This window comes from Diadema antillarum, unplaced genomic scaffold (genome assembly GCF_040938485.1).
Source record: "Diadema antillarum isolate AM-2024a unplaced genomic scaffold, OU_Dant_1.0 scf00000188, whole genome shotgun sequence".
Lineage (NCBI taxonomy): Eukaryota > Metazoa > Echinodermata > Echinoidea > Diadematoida > Diadematidae > Diadema > Diadema antillarum.
The window spans coordinates 1,126,969-1,140,026 of NW_027271077.1; the positions used below are offsets into that span (position 1 = coordinate 1,126,969).

General features: G+C 39.5%; 1 protein-coding gene across 1 annotated transcript in view; it reads right to left on the bottom strand.

Annotated features, from left to right (window-relative positions):
• LOC139723399 (dynein axonemal heavy chain 6-like) overlaps window positions 1-13,058 on the bottom strand; it is an 86,756-nt gene that overhangs the window by 65,877 nt on the left and 7,821 nt on the right. Inside the window, exons 7-20 of the mRNA XM_071634645.1 lie at window positions 11,734-11,892; window positions 11,041-11,153; window positions 9,322-9,384; window positions 8,266-8,533; window positions 7,654-7,768; window positions 6,857-7,111; window positions 6,220-6,413; window positions 5,546-5,658; window positions 4,811-4,962; window positions 4,395-4,458; window positions 3,644-3,759; window positions 2,697-2,923; window positions 1,468-1,590; window positions 680-853 (exon numbers count right to left, since the gene is read on the bottom strand). Coding sequence (XP_071490746.1) covers window positions 680-853; window positions 1,468-1,590; window positions 2,697-2,923; window positions 3,644-3,759; window positions 4,395-4,458; window positions 4,811-4,962; window positions 5,546-5,658; window positions 6,220-6,413; window positions 6,857-7,111; window positions 7,654-7,768; window positions 8,266-8,533; window positions 9,322-9,384; window positions 11,041-11,153; window positions 11,734-11,892 — 2,136 coding nt within the window. The remainder of the gene's footprint in view (window positions 1-679; window positions 854-1,467; window positions 1,591-2,696; window positions 2,924-3,643; window positions 3,760-4,394; window positions 4,459-4,810; window positions 4,963-5,545; window positions 5,659-6,219; window positions 6,414-6,856; window positions 7,112-7,653; window positions 7,769-8,265; window positions 8,534-9,321; window positions 9,385-11,040; window positions 11,154-11,733; window positions 11,893-13,058) is intronic.

The window sequence follows — 13,058 nt, forward strand, 5'->3', positions numbered from 1 at the left end:
TTGATGAACATTGAACATACTTAAGATTTTGCATTCAATGATTCTTCTGACATTACGTTCAAATATGACAGTACACTGAAGATCCAAGTTGGCTTATAGACTTGGTTACATACGTGTAGCACCCAAGGTGAGAGGTTTATATGAACACTAAGCACTCAATGATGAAGTGCTCTAGATGAAGCCACACTGATTGTAGTTTGCAGAATTACAGGCTCAAAGATCTGATCTGGATATCACCTGGCATATGATCACGACAACATCTATCCTTAATACATTCAAGTGATTCAGTATCACTGAGCCATTCCATTTGGAGGTCTTGTCACCACATACCAAATGTAATGTAATGTTGTGTCTAATCATGTCATCCCCTTGTACAAGGCAAAAACACTCTATCACACAGATAGGACTCAGATAAAGATCCTGTGTGTGACGGAGTCACAACTCAAGCATGAAAAGATCCCACTTCACTTCCTTGCAAGGAGCAGGGTGCTAACCAGATGCAGTGGTCCACCTCACATACCCACACCAGAAAATGGGCAAATGATGCCCATGTCTCGTGGTTCACCCCAGGCAACTAGCAATAGTCAGCAAACAGTATTAACCAGGCATATTGTGCTATATTTGAAAAGAAGTGCTCTGGATTGCTTCAGCGGTAAGTAAAGGATGTCTCGGACTCTACCTTGATGACTTTGATGAGGTTTTCGTTGCGTTTGTTGGCGATGCCCGGCAGCCTGTCCTTGACAGCCGACATGACCTCACTAGGGTACGGCAGACACGTGTCCTGGAACTTCTGGCTCTGGACGTGGATCATCCCGCACCGCTTCTCCCTCTGCATCCTGTCCATGGCGTGCACCTGCAAACCACAATACATCGTTAGCCTCGATGTCTGAATCATTGATCCTCACGCTATCAGGGCCACAAGCCACATACATACAATTGGTATGTCAGACAACCAATTTGGGGTACCATCGTAGTGTTCCTTATGAAGTGTTTAAGCCTAATGCATTAACCTGTTGAAGGCGAGTCCCGAGTATACTCGGGCAGGTATCTATGGGAAATGCATGTTATAGCAAAATCAGTCCATCCTTAATGGGTTAAACTAATGATAGGGCTCACTGCTTGATGCTCCACCCATATATTTCTGCAACCGATGAGGGCTGTTCGATTTTGAAGACTTGCCCAAGATACTACCAAACATCTTGCGAACTTTCAGATTAGTTACAGAACAATCAGAAATATTTTTGAGAAAGAATCATGATATCATGCCTGTAATTCCTGTGAGTTGCAGTGCAGTATTAGCTCAATAAATTCGTTCTACAATATTTTCTTCTCATACAAATAGTCCCAGTTCTCACTGGGAAATTGCTTTAAAAACAGGACAGGGTTATGAAGATTAAATATGAATACTGATGAAATGTAACATGTGTCTGTCAAATGGATTGTTCACACTGTAAACTAAAGGCATACCATTTCAGAGTGGGTGGAGAGGACGTGGTTGAACTCTTCCGTGGTCCACTCCCGTTTCTGTAGGGAGCCCTGGACGTCCACTCGTCTGGCCTGCTCCACCATCTCAGTGTAGGGCTCAAAATTCTGGTTTGTGAAATGATGACATTTAAACAAATATAACAAGCATCACCAAGAAAACTGCATTTATACATCATTTATAGGAATTCTAGAATCTAAACAAGACACAGAACAAGTACAAGACATCAACTTATTAAACAGCACTGTTTCGGAAATAAGCTATCTGGTTTATATTGATTAACATTTGTTCTGTATTATCTTACCAAGCAACCACCACTCCCCCTAAAAAAAAAAAATGGTAACAAATAAATGGAAGAATGAATAAATAATACATTTATTCTGTAACTTTGATGTGTGCAGATGGAGAGAAGAGGAGAAAAAAAATCAAATCATATACCAAACTCTCTCATCACAAATAGGTCTCAATAACAGAATGCTACATGTATCTATTGTATTTCATTCTTCTTCCTCTACAACTGTATTTATAATGATTCCCACCGTGATGTCACATGAACCAACCTGCATAGGATGATTTTCTACATCATGGAAAACTTTACTTTTGCCCCTGTAGTTTCCATCTGCAACAATTAACACCGAACAAAAACAAACCCATTCTCTGCAATAATAAATATATACTTTGATATGTTCACTAACTTACATTTGTTGGTTGACTCTCACTTTCATTTTGTTGCCTCTTCTTGGTACACCTTATTACGGCTCGCTGTTTGCTCACCCCCCCCCCCCCCCCTTGCTGTTGCTATTTCACTCTTTTCCTTTCTTTATCCCTCTGTTGTTCCCTATCTTGTTTGATGTTGCCTCCCTATTCATCCTTATCCTTCAAAGGTTGCCCCCTTGATCCTCAGGATCATCACTGACCCTCCTCTGTCCTTTGTCTGTCCACCCTCCTGCTCTAATCCCCCTCCCTTTACCTGCTGGGCTCCTTGCCCATGACTTCCTACCCTCCCCTTTTGTTTTCTTTGTTCTGTGTCCCTAGCCTGTCCCCGGACTGTTCTTGTTGGGTGAATGTGATTGCTTTCCCTGCCTGTTTGTCATTTTGCCTCTGACAAAGATTCTGCTAGGATCGAAAGCTCAGGTCCCTTTTGACTCCAATAATAAAACAAAACAGAACACAAAAAAAGAGCAGAAAGAAAGTATACTGATACTCTTGATACCTTTGCATACTCAAGGACGGTGTTGACATTCTCCGAGACACACTGCAGGACTTCTGTGACAGCAACACCATAGGAACCATCCTCACCAAAGAGGAGCTCTAAATCAGGCCAGGGGCGCTGGTCATCCAACAACCCCTCCATGTCCAGGGTGGAGAGCTTTAGGTCGTACCGGGGTGGGGTCCAGAACACGGTCAGGTATGGGTCACGATGCAAAGCACCAACTTGACCTATCATGGCATTGGGGAGGAAAAATACAATTTATGGGCCACTCAAAAAAAAAAACACAAACAAACAAACAAACAAACAAAACCTTAGGTTTTGGTATGAATTGCTATTTTAAGAGTCATAGTTGTGGCAAAAACTGGGAATTAAACATTGGCAATCCCAAAGGGGAACATGAATATCCCATAGAGTAGTATTGTATTAACTCAGGAAAGAGAATTATCTCATCAAGCTTTTTTGGATTGCAAGTCAGCTAAGCACTGCAACGTATAAGGAAATCATATAAAGAAGACTGAATGGGCTTCCAGAAATGGCTTTACAAACACTAAAAACATACAGTGCTTCATTTTAAACAATGCAATAACCCTTGTCTCAATGATGAATGTGTCTTGAAACAGGATTACTTACTATACAACCTTTCCCATCACATACTCTTCTGCAAAATCAGTGAACAGAAACACCATGTCAAATCCTAACATGGTTTTGAGACTAGTGTACATATCTACATAATCTATATCAGGTTCAATATGTTACAAGATATAACATTGTCTTTCACACCACACAAACCAAAGTGACCAGAAGAGCTGAAATCGATCCAACACGCACAATAAACCAGACTTCAATCACTACCCTTCTGAGGCTAATGAATACTCCCAGTAACTGCCCCCTCTCCATTCCCAATCTATCTTTCACTCCCACGGATGTGTAGCGATGTGTATACTAACCCACAGTGTGTTCAAAGCCAGCAATGATGCCCCTGATCTTGGACATGAACTGCTCTCTTGATGGCATTAGGCTGACATGGACCTTACCAGGTGATACCACAGGTTCACTGAGGTGTCTGGAAGGGGGAAGAAAAACACTATGAATAAAAGAGAAAATATTTTCAAACCACAACCAACTATTTAGCAGTCATGACAGATATCACACACATTTGGAAAAAAGTGATCCATGTGTATTGTATGTTCTGAAGAGAACTTCACTGAAATGGAAAGTTTTTTTCATGTAAAGCAAAGAAGCTAACCTTGTTGATGTTGACAAAGATTGGTCTGCAAAGAACAGACTTACAGCAAGACCATGATTAAAAGGAAAAATGTTCAAATACTACTGGTGTCAAAAATAATTGCAGAAATTATTTCATTGCACCTAACTTTCAACAATTAGTCAGCATTCTCTGCCCATGGTGAATAAAATATGCATTTGATCACTCCACCAATTACATAATACCCCTCAAGTCATGTCTCCATGTTTTCTTTTCACTTGACAAAGTTCACTGTGAATGATGATCCAATAAAGACGACATGATCATACTCTAAGACAAATGATTCATGAACTTGTGCTTGAGCATTCTAGCGACTACTGCTGAAGAGGTTCATATTTTCAATGTGAATAGTGCTAGATGGTCAAGTACACACACACCCATCACAGAGCTTACCATTCTGACTCTAAATCTAATACAAAGTCATATTGACCAACCTGACAGGATAAGCATATTTCCCCACTGGTTGGTCATCAGCTCCGCCTTTCTCCTTCTCCTCATCTGACGATCCCTTCTCGTTCCCATCCCCTGCAGAGGAAGCATGGATTCAAATGATAACATTTCCATGGCAACCACAAACAAACAGATAGGTACATCATTCAAAGTGCAGATTCAACAAAGCTGAGTTTTTCTTTGGGGTAGCTTCTTTTTTTCAGTCCATATTCTAGAGAATACATAAAAATTAGAGAAAACTTCAGAGTATCCTAATACTCAACTGTCTGGGCAATAAAGTGATCTCAGGGCTGCAAAGATCTTGCAACACTGTGCTGAAATACTCTATGGCATATGAAGGAGTATTATTATTATTTAAGCGTGTCATAGTTTTGATAAGATGGAAGGACTGAAGTCTCACATGAGCCGTTCTCATCATCGCTATGGTCACCCTCATCGCTACTACTACTGGAGGAGGAGGAGGAGGAAGAGGAGGACTCGTGGTCTGGGAAGGTCACAATCTTCTTCTGGTCTCCACGGGATTTTCCTCGTCTGGATCCTGGTCTCTTGGACCTGTGGAAAAGTGAAAAAATGTATAAAAACAAAAAAAAAACAAAAAACATATGGAGTAATCAAATTCAACTAAAAGCTCAGTGTTCAGTGTACAGACTATTCATGAATAGATGCGGAATAGCAGAAAACCAAGAAAACCGTCAAACTGACAGGACTATGATTATTTGATCCCCATTTCCCCCCCCCCAAAAAAAAAGAAGAATATATCCACTAAACTTGGCGTTCTACTGAATGTTTCCCTTAATGCTTCCTTTTCCATGTTACATACTACACACTAAAGAAGGCCACATTCACATGGTAACAATGAAGGGGAGCTCTGTTGTATAGTAGGGAGTTGTTAAGACTCTAAACCAAGAGATCCTTAGTTCAAGTCCTGTCTGGTGCATTCATTGTTGGACAAGGTATTAAATCCACAATATCCATTTCAAGCCAAGAGGAAAATGGGTCTTGGCAATGTTGGAGCATAAAAAGCAGTGATAAGGCCAACTGGGAGAACAGTTTCCTATATTGATTAAAAACTACTAGGGAATATCAAAATGTGATTGTGTGATATATTAAGGCCATAATGAGAAACACAACTCACGAAGGGCGTGATGGTACCCTCTCCAGAGGAGGGACGTTGAGGACCAGCTGAATCTGGAAGACTGGGTCAGGGGGCATCTCCACGATCTCTTGCCGTTTGATGTCATCCAGAATCTGGGAGGAGGAAGAACATCACAAGCACTCATTGCCAAATAAAGACAAAATCTAATACTTCTCAGTTGAAAAAGCACTTCAAGTGTTCATTAAAATAAAAAAGGTATTTGAATTGTAGTTACGTAATGGGGCTTTATTTCTGTGCCATGGAGAATACAGCAGGGGAGGCAGCGAGAGCCCACATATTAACCCGTTAAGGACGGACTGATTTTGCGATAACATGCACTTCCTATAGACACCTGCCTGAGTATTCTCGGGACTCGTCTTTGACGGGTTGAATGACAAAAAAAGAAAGATAAAGTGGTAATTAATGATAACGTGAACTCAATTCTCATGGAGGAAGTTGCTATTGTTCTGGACCAACATACATTTAGTGTTACACAGATGTTGTGCTCACATCAACTTAGCCATGCATCACTTTTTTTATACTATGCTTCAGCAGCATTTCAACAATACCACAGCTGGAATTAAGTTCTGACTCTAATCAAATATCACAGAATTACTTCTCTTTAATGACACAATCCAAAAAAGAACGAAATATTTGTTTGGTTTTTTTATTACCTCGTCTATATCCACTGGTTGGGGCTTCTCCTCCATCTTGTTGAAGTCATAGATGGGGACGTTCTTGGGAGGAGCTGGAGGTTGTTTGGTTGTCTTCCTTGGACTCTCTCCATCTGCAGTGTTGGGCCTTGTCGACTGCGGAGTTCCTGGGTTACTCTCGGACAGAGCCAGGGTTGCAAGTCTTCGGGAAAATCCTGGAACAATGGAGAGGCACAAAAACGTCTAACATTTGAATTTCCATTTTAGCCTGTGATGTGAGGACAAGTGTTAGCATACCGCATAACTTCTTTCTAGGTTGTGACATACGAAAAGAGCTTTTATATTCAGCAATTCAACACTCACTCACAACTGATCTCATTTCTGAGAATAGCCAGGAGGTCATTGCTGGGTGATATCTGCATATGTACATCATGTATGAATGTAAGATCCTTATATGACTTCAGTTTTCTGCTGTGGTTGTCCCTGGTTTGGATCTGAGGAAAATATCATTCATTACAAGTTTTAGCATACATCATTACTGGATGCTGTCTGCAAAAGCGATTTCTGTCTTTTTTCTATACTAACTGTGATGGAAAGCCATGTTACATTACAGTACCATGGGTGAATGCCGCGAGTGTTTGTCACATCAATCACTCACCAGCAGTCTTCTTTGGCCTGGGCACATCGCTGTCCCAGCTACCGTCACTGTCGCTGCCAGAGTCGTCCTCCCTCCTAGCCAGCTCATCCCCGGTCCGGAGGGAAGTCTGGAGGAACTCCTGGAGGAGGCGGACAGCCGTCCTGACCAGCCGGTGCAGCATGTCCAGGATGATGTAATCGGTGGCATGCAGGAAGCGGGCCAGGCGGGAGAGGATGTTGCGCCACTGAGCTATCTGGGTGTAGGTTGGGCCTGAGCCTGACGGGAGATCGTGGTTTAAAGTTTGGAGAATGTAGACCAGTTAGTGTGTGAAATATCAACAAACCAAAGAAGCATACAGACAGTGAATTGCACATAACATACACTTAAATTATCTTAACTTTTCTGATGCTGTAACTTTGACTTTATAACCAAAATACAAACTAACTGTATCAAGATGAACTATTGCAGGAATCCTACTCTACAAATTACAAAATAATGTGTCACAACGAAATGAGGGATGGACAGATGGACTAATGGACGGATGGATATCCCCAAACATAAATGCCTCCAGCACTCTTTGGGGGTAGAGGCATAACAATCACATCATTATCTCTATACTTACTGTAGTGAAACTACAAGCATGAAATACAACTGAATCAGTATAGATCGCAGAACTCTGCATCCTCTTTAATTTTGCACGCTCAAAACAAATCTGATCTTCTCATCCCAAAATATAATGTCAAATAAATAAATGTTCATACCACAATATTACATAATGAGACGAAAGCAGGAAGATGAGGACCTCACTAGATACTTACTCTTCTCATCCTTCTTCTTCTTATCTTTCCTGTCTCTCTTCAGCTCCACCTTCTTGGTGAGTGGTCCCATGCCAGGAACAAACGTGTGCCTTATACCCTCCATCTCGGCCACTTTCTGTGAATGCATAATATGGACAGAGTCAATGACTAAGGCAGGGCCCTGCCTTTTGATTTAATCTGGCTATGATATCTTATTCTGTCACAATCTCACACATTGGGGTAGAAACAAACTAGAGTACAGAGTTGTGCCTTGAACTCACACTTAGTGCTACACTGTAAATCAAAATGTGCCACACATGTATACTGTATAAACGAACCAATCTAATGCCTCTGTATCAGTGATTCTAATCACTGAGTGTGCTTTGAAGCCATTAAAACCTCGCTGGGGTGACAAAACCTCTATCTCAAATTTGTGTAAAATCTCCTTTTGGATTAATTTCCAGATAATCAGTGTCCTGTCAAAAGCCTAGCTGTCTTACCCAAGAAATGAAGCCACCATGGCATGTCAGAGGAAAGGCAATCCCATTTGTAATAGTGCTTCAGTTGTCATCTTTTTTGCTCTCCTGAACATTAGACATTTTTGAGATGTGAGTTTTTATGAGGAACACTCACCACGCAGCATTCCCAGGCAAGCTTGACAAACTTGTCCCTCATCCTAGTCAGCTGGAAGTGGGCCGCCTCGCAATGATTGGCCTGCTGCTTGCAGAACTCGTCCAAGGTCAGCGTCCGGTGGCAGTCCAGGTTGACCAGACAGATGGCCTTCTCCCCCGCGCCCTGGCCGGTCATGCTGGAGCAGGCAGTCTCACACTGACCGCGGACGTAGAGCAAGCATCGCTGGAGGATCTCGTTAACCGTGAACAACTGCTTCTTCATGATCGTCCTGGCAACGAGGAAGGAGAGATGTCATTTCATACAGTCGCTACATTGCTGGCATTATAGGCGCGGTCACACTATGCAAAACCAGACATAGTTTCACTATCCAATATTTTGCTTTGCATAATTTGAGCAGTATGACCGCAAACTTGGGATGTTTTTCACTTCTTGCAAAACTACACATAGTTTTGTGTCGTGTGACCAGGTATAGTTGAAACTTCAAGAAGTTTGTGACATGATAACAGACCCATTTATGTTGTTTACGTACAATGCGCACTCCTTTGCATGTTGATAAGCATTTCAAATTTTAATATTCAAGGGGGGAGGCTTTTTAGACCAATTACAGGTACTTTCACACCACTGAAACTAGATGGAGTGCTGTTGGTAGCATGACCACATTCTCAAACTTCTGGAAGTTATTCGGAAGCAAGCTACATTCGTATGCATAGTTTCACACAATGTGACTGCTGCTTATGTACAAATTTGTGATGCTTGCACAGTGTCCCATCTTTTATTAGGACCACTTTGTTTTTGGATATCTCATCCATTTCAAAACCTATTTTCATCAAATAAACTTTGATTTCCTCTTAGAATTTCATGCTCTTTAATATTTCCTATAAGTAGTTTCTAATTATCTTACAAAAAAAGTTAAAAACCTGAAACCCCATCTCCACCAAATCTATACCACTGCTTTAAACCTCAAAATCTGTTAGCCCTCACATCATCCTATACCTTCACAGCCTCATTTCATGATATCTTTCTGAAATCATGCCATCTGCTGACTTGAATACTCACTTGCTGGTGGCATTCTTGGCTGCTCTCACATTTATTTTCCACATGTTGAATGCTTTCCAGATCCTGAGTGTGTAGAATAAACATAGTGCAGGGACACAATTCAGAAAATGATATCCATTCTTTAATTGCAGTAAGATCATGTTTCATGAGCTTAAAAACAGTAGAAATTCAGAAAGCTGAATCTCTTTTCAAACATTATATTCACTTACAATCCTTACAGATTAAAGGGCATGTACAGTTCTGGTTGAGGTGAGGATTTAGCTTTTAACGTTTTGCGAGATATTCAGAAACCACTCTATGAGATGTCAAAGAGCATACAATTCTGAGGGGTATCAAAAGTTTGTTTGATGAAAATCGGTTTTGAAATGGCTGAGATATCCAAAAACAAGGTGAAACAAAGAAATCCTAATAAAAGGCGTGGCCTGTCGCCTTTTATTATCTAAAAGTTCAGTCACACGTAGTTTGAGTTTTTATTCACACAGTCAAATCAGCTGACTCAGAAATCACTGCAATACAATTATGTAGTTTAACCCTATTTTAACTGGGCTATTTGAGACCAAGTTTTTACTGAGGGGGGGGGGGGGTCAATTTGACCCCCCCTTCTGATCTCGACCGCTGAAGGCGCGATTGCCGCAAAATTTTGCCTGAAGATAGAACCAGATGTCAACTACAAGATTACATGGTCATACAATACAAAAATATTGATTTTGTATTTTTAGTAAATTAATTAGGCAAATTTATGCATGAAATAATATTTTCCCCTGTAACTCCATTAAAAAGACTGAAGGATTGCTAAATTTTTGTGTCAGAATTCCTCATGACACATTTAACAATTTTCTTGTTTAAAAATTGCACAATCAAAATCAATTTCTTTTTTTTCTTTTTTCTTTTTTATTTCTTATGTATTTTTTTGTTTTTTCGACCTTTTGTTTTCTACTATTTTTTCGAACTTTTGTTTTCTATTGTTTTTTCCCAAAATTTGTTGCAGGCACTCTTTCAAGCTTATATACATTAAAATTTATTAATTTCAATAATTTAAAGTTGAAATAATCTAATTTATGTCAATTTAACAAAAAAACAAAATTCGATTTGCATTGGATTTGCACACGATATCATGAATTTGAGCCGTTTTCGGGTTGACATGCATATGCAAAACATTATGTAACATTGGAACGGTGTACTTGGACGTCGCAAATTTGGTCTCAAAATATGCGGGAGACTTCAATGAAAAAAAGTCCAGAAACGACACGCAAAATCTTTGCGCGTTGCGGAGTCGTGGCGCGAAACGTCGAGGGGGGGTCAATTTGACCCCCCCCCCCCCAGTTAGAATAGGGTTAAATGGTGTATGCCACTAAATCTAAAACTCAGATATACTGTAAAACGAGGAATGTTCACGTGCATCTTAATTTCGCAAATTTCGCGAGCGCCAAGATTCGCAAAAATAAAATGCACGCGAAAGTTCTTATCTACACTGTATGCATTCCACGCCAGTGGCAATTCGCGAAAATTTCATGCCACAAAAGAGGCCGTCGGCTCCAATTCGCGAAAATTTCATGCTGTGAATATATCATGTTTTACAGTACCCAGTAAATCAAGTTACATCTACACTCGGAACTTAGTGTTGATGTTTTTGTTCATCAGCAATATCTTTGACATACAGGCAAAGCTCAATAACTTTTCATACAAAGAAAGGTAAAGATGTCAGACAGAGTGATTTACCTGAATTTGACAAAGACACCTTGGTTGTGGATAGCACTGAACAGACGTCTTTCGTATTGCCATTGCATTGTGGGAGTGATGTCATCATATTCCTCTTCCCCTTCTTCAATATGCTGAAAATGAAATGATAATGAAAAAAAGATAACGTACAAGAGATAAGATGACCAGGACTAAATATCTAAATTAATTCATAGAATCATAAGGAATCTTAACTTTTATTTCTTTCATGGGCAATGTTTTAACCATCATCATCTTCCAAACATGTAAAATTTTGGATGTAATATTAAAGATAGTGCAGAACAGTTATTTGCAAGAGCATCTTTTTTCTTTTTTTTTTCGTCTGCCTAGACAAGTTTTTTATTCCACACTGCCAAGCATAAAGCTGGATAGAACGTGTATTGATAAGCAAGATATTACCAAGTTGTCTCTTTCACAGAATTTTCAACCTATCATGTCATTGCTAAAACACAGGAACACTATCAAAACCACTTCCTAAGACATTTTTGTCAGACAGTAATATCTGTGAAAGAGGTAAGATCACTACAACGAATTTAAATGCCATTCACTCATCTTCTGGTAATATCGAGCTAATCAACGTCAATTTCCTGTACTTCATTAGATCAAAGAAAAGTTGAAGGGAACAGGATTTTTAGGGAAGGACCAAAGAAATGTATAGATTTTCTGAGAACTAACCAGTGAGACAAAATTTGCACTAGCTGTGAAGTACATCTGTGAGGTCCTGGCATCGTTAGGAGACACAACTTGCAGATCATATGGGTTATAGCGCCCTCTAGGGTCATGACGATTCCGAGGAAGAGCGTAAACAAAGTCACCTTTGTCTGGCGGTATCTCCTGGCAAAAGAAAATTTGTTGTGAATCAAAACTTCAGTGCTAAGATTAAAAAACGAATGGCCATATGCCAACATGTGATCTAAAACTGAAATTATACTCTGAATATTATTTTTTTCTTTAAAGAAAAAAAAAAGAGATTTGTGACAATCTTAATAGAGTCAGCCTTTTAATACCATGTTCATGTGAGTCTTCAGTTATCAATCTACAATTCAACTGGCAAGAATATAAAGTATTTCCAGGTTAACATAAGGTGACTGGTTCACACTACAGGTTCCACTTCATGTAAATAGTATTAGGCATTTCCATACTCTAAAACATGGATGATTCTGTAACACTTGTAACTCCTATTTAGCTTACAATATTCTTAAAGGCCCTGTTTACCTTTGGGAGCAGTGATTTAAAAAAATGTTAAAGATATCATATTTGATGCATATGTGTGGATCAGTTGTACCACAAAACATCCTATCCTATAAAATTTAAGCAATAAAGCCAAAATTATTTGGAGATATATGTATTTTTCTCAATAAACCGTAATTGTAGACGGTATAGACTGGAAACATCTTTATTATAACTATTGTTCACATTTTGCATATTTAACAATACAGTGCACTCCTGTTATAACGAACATGGTTATAACCATGTTATAAATTCCGATTACAACAAAGTAAAAATTCAGGCCACAATATTATCTACTCTATGTATTTTTATTATTTATTTGTTCAGTTATAACGAAATTTCAATATTACGAAAGAAAACTGCCGGTCCCGAGGACTTCGTTATAACAGGAATCCATTGTACTTAACATCGGTTTTACTGATTAAAATCTTTACAGTGGTTGTTTCTATCCCTAACTCACATTTTAGAACTATTTTAAAGCACTAACGCTGGGTTTTTGTTTCATCTGCAAATGGTAAATTATGCCTTTAAATCATTTATTTTTCAAAATAGTTAGCATTTCACACATCACCTTTGACTCTACTGCAATTTCACTGAGTTCAAATCAACACTGACTACATGGCTTCAACAGCAACAATCCCTTCAAGTTACAGCTACACTCTGCTAGACACTCTGCTAAACATGCATAAAACTACTGCTAATCAACCCATCTACCGCTTGAAAATCACATCACAACAAAACAGGTATAATGAATGCAGTATGATTATAGA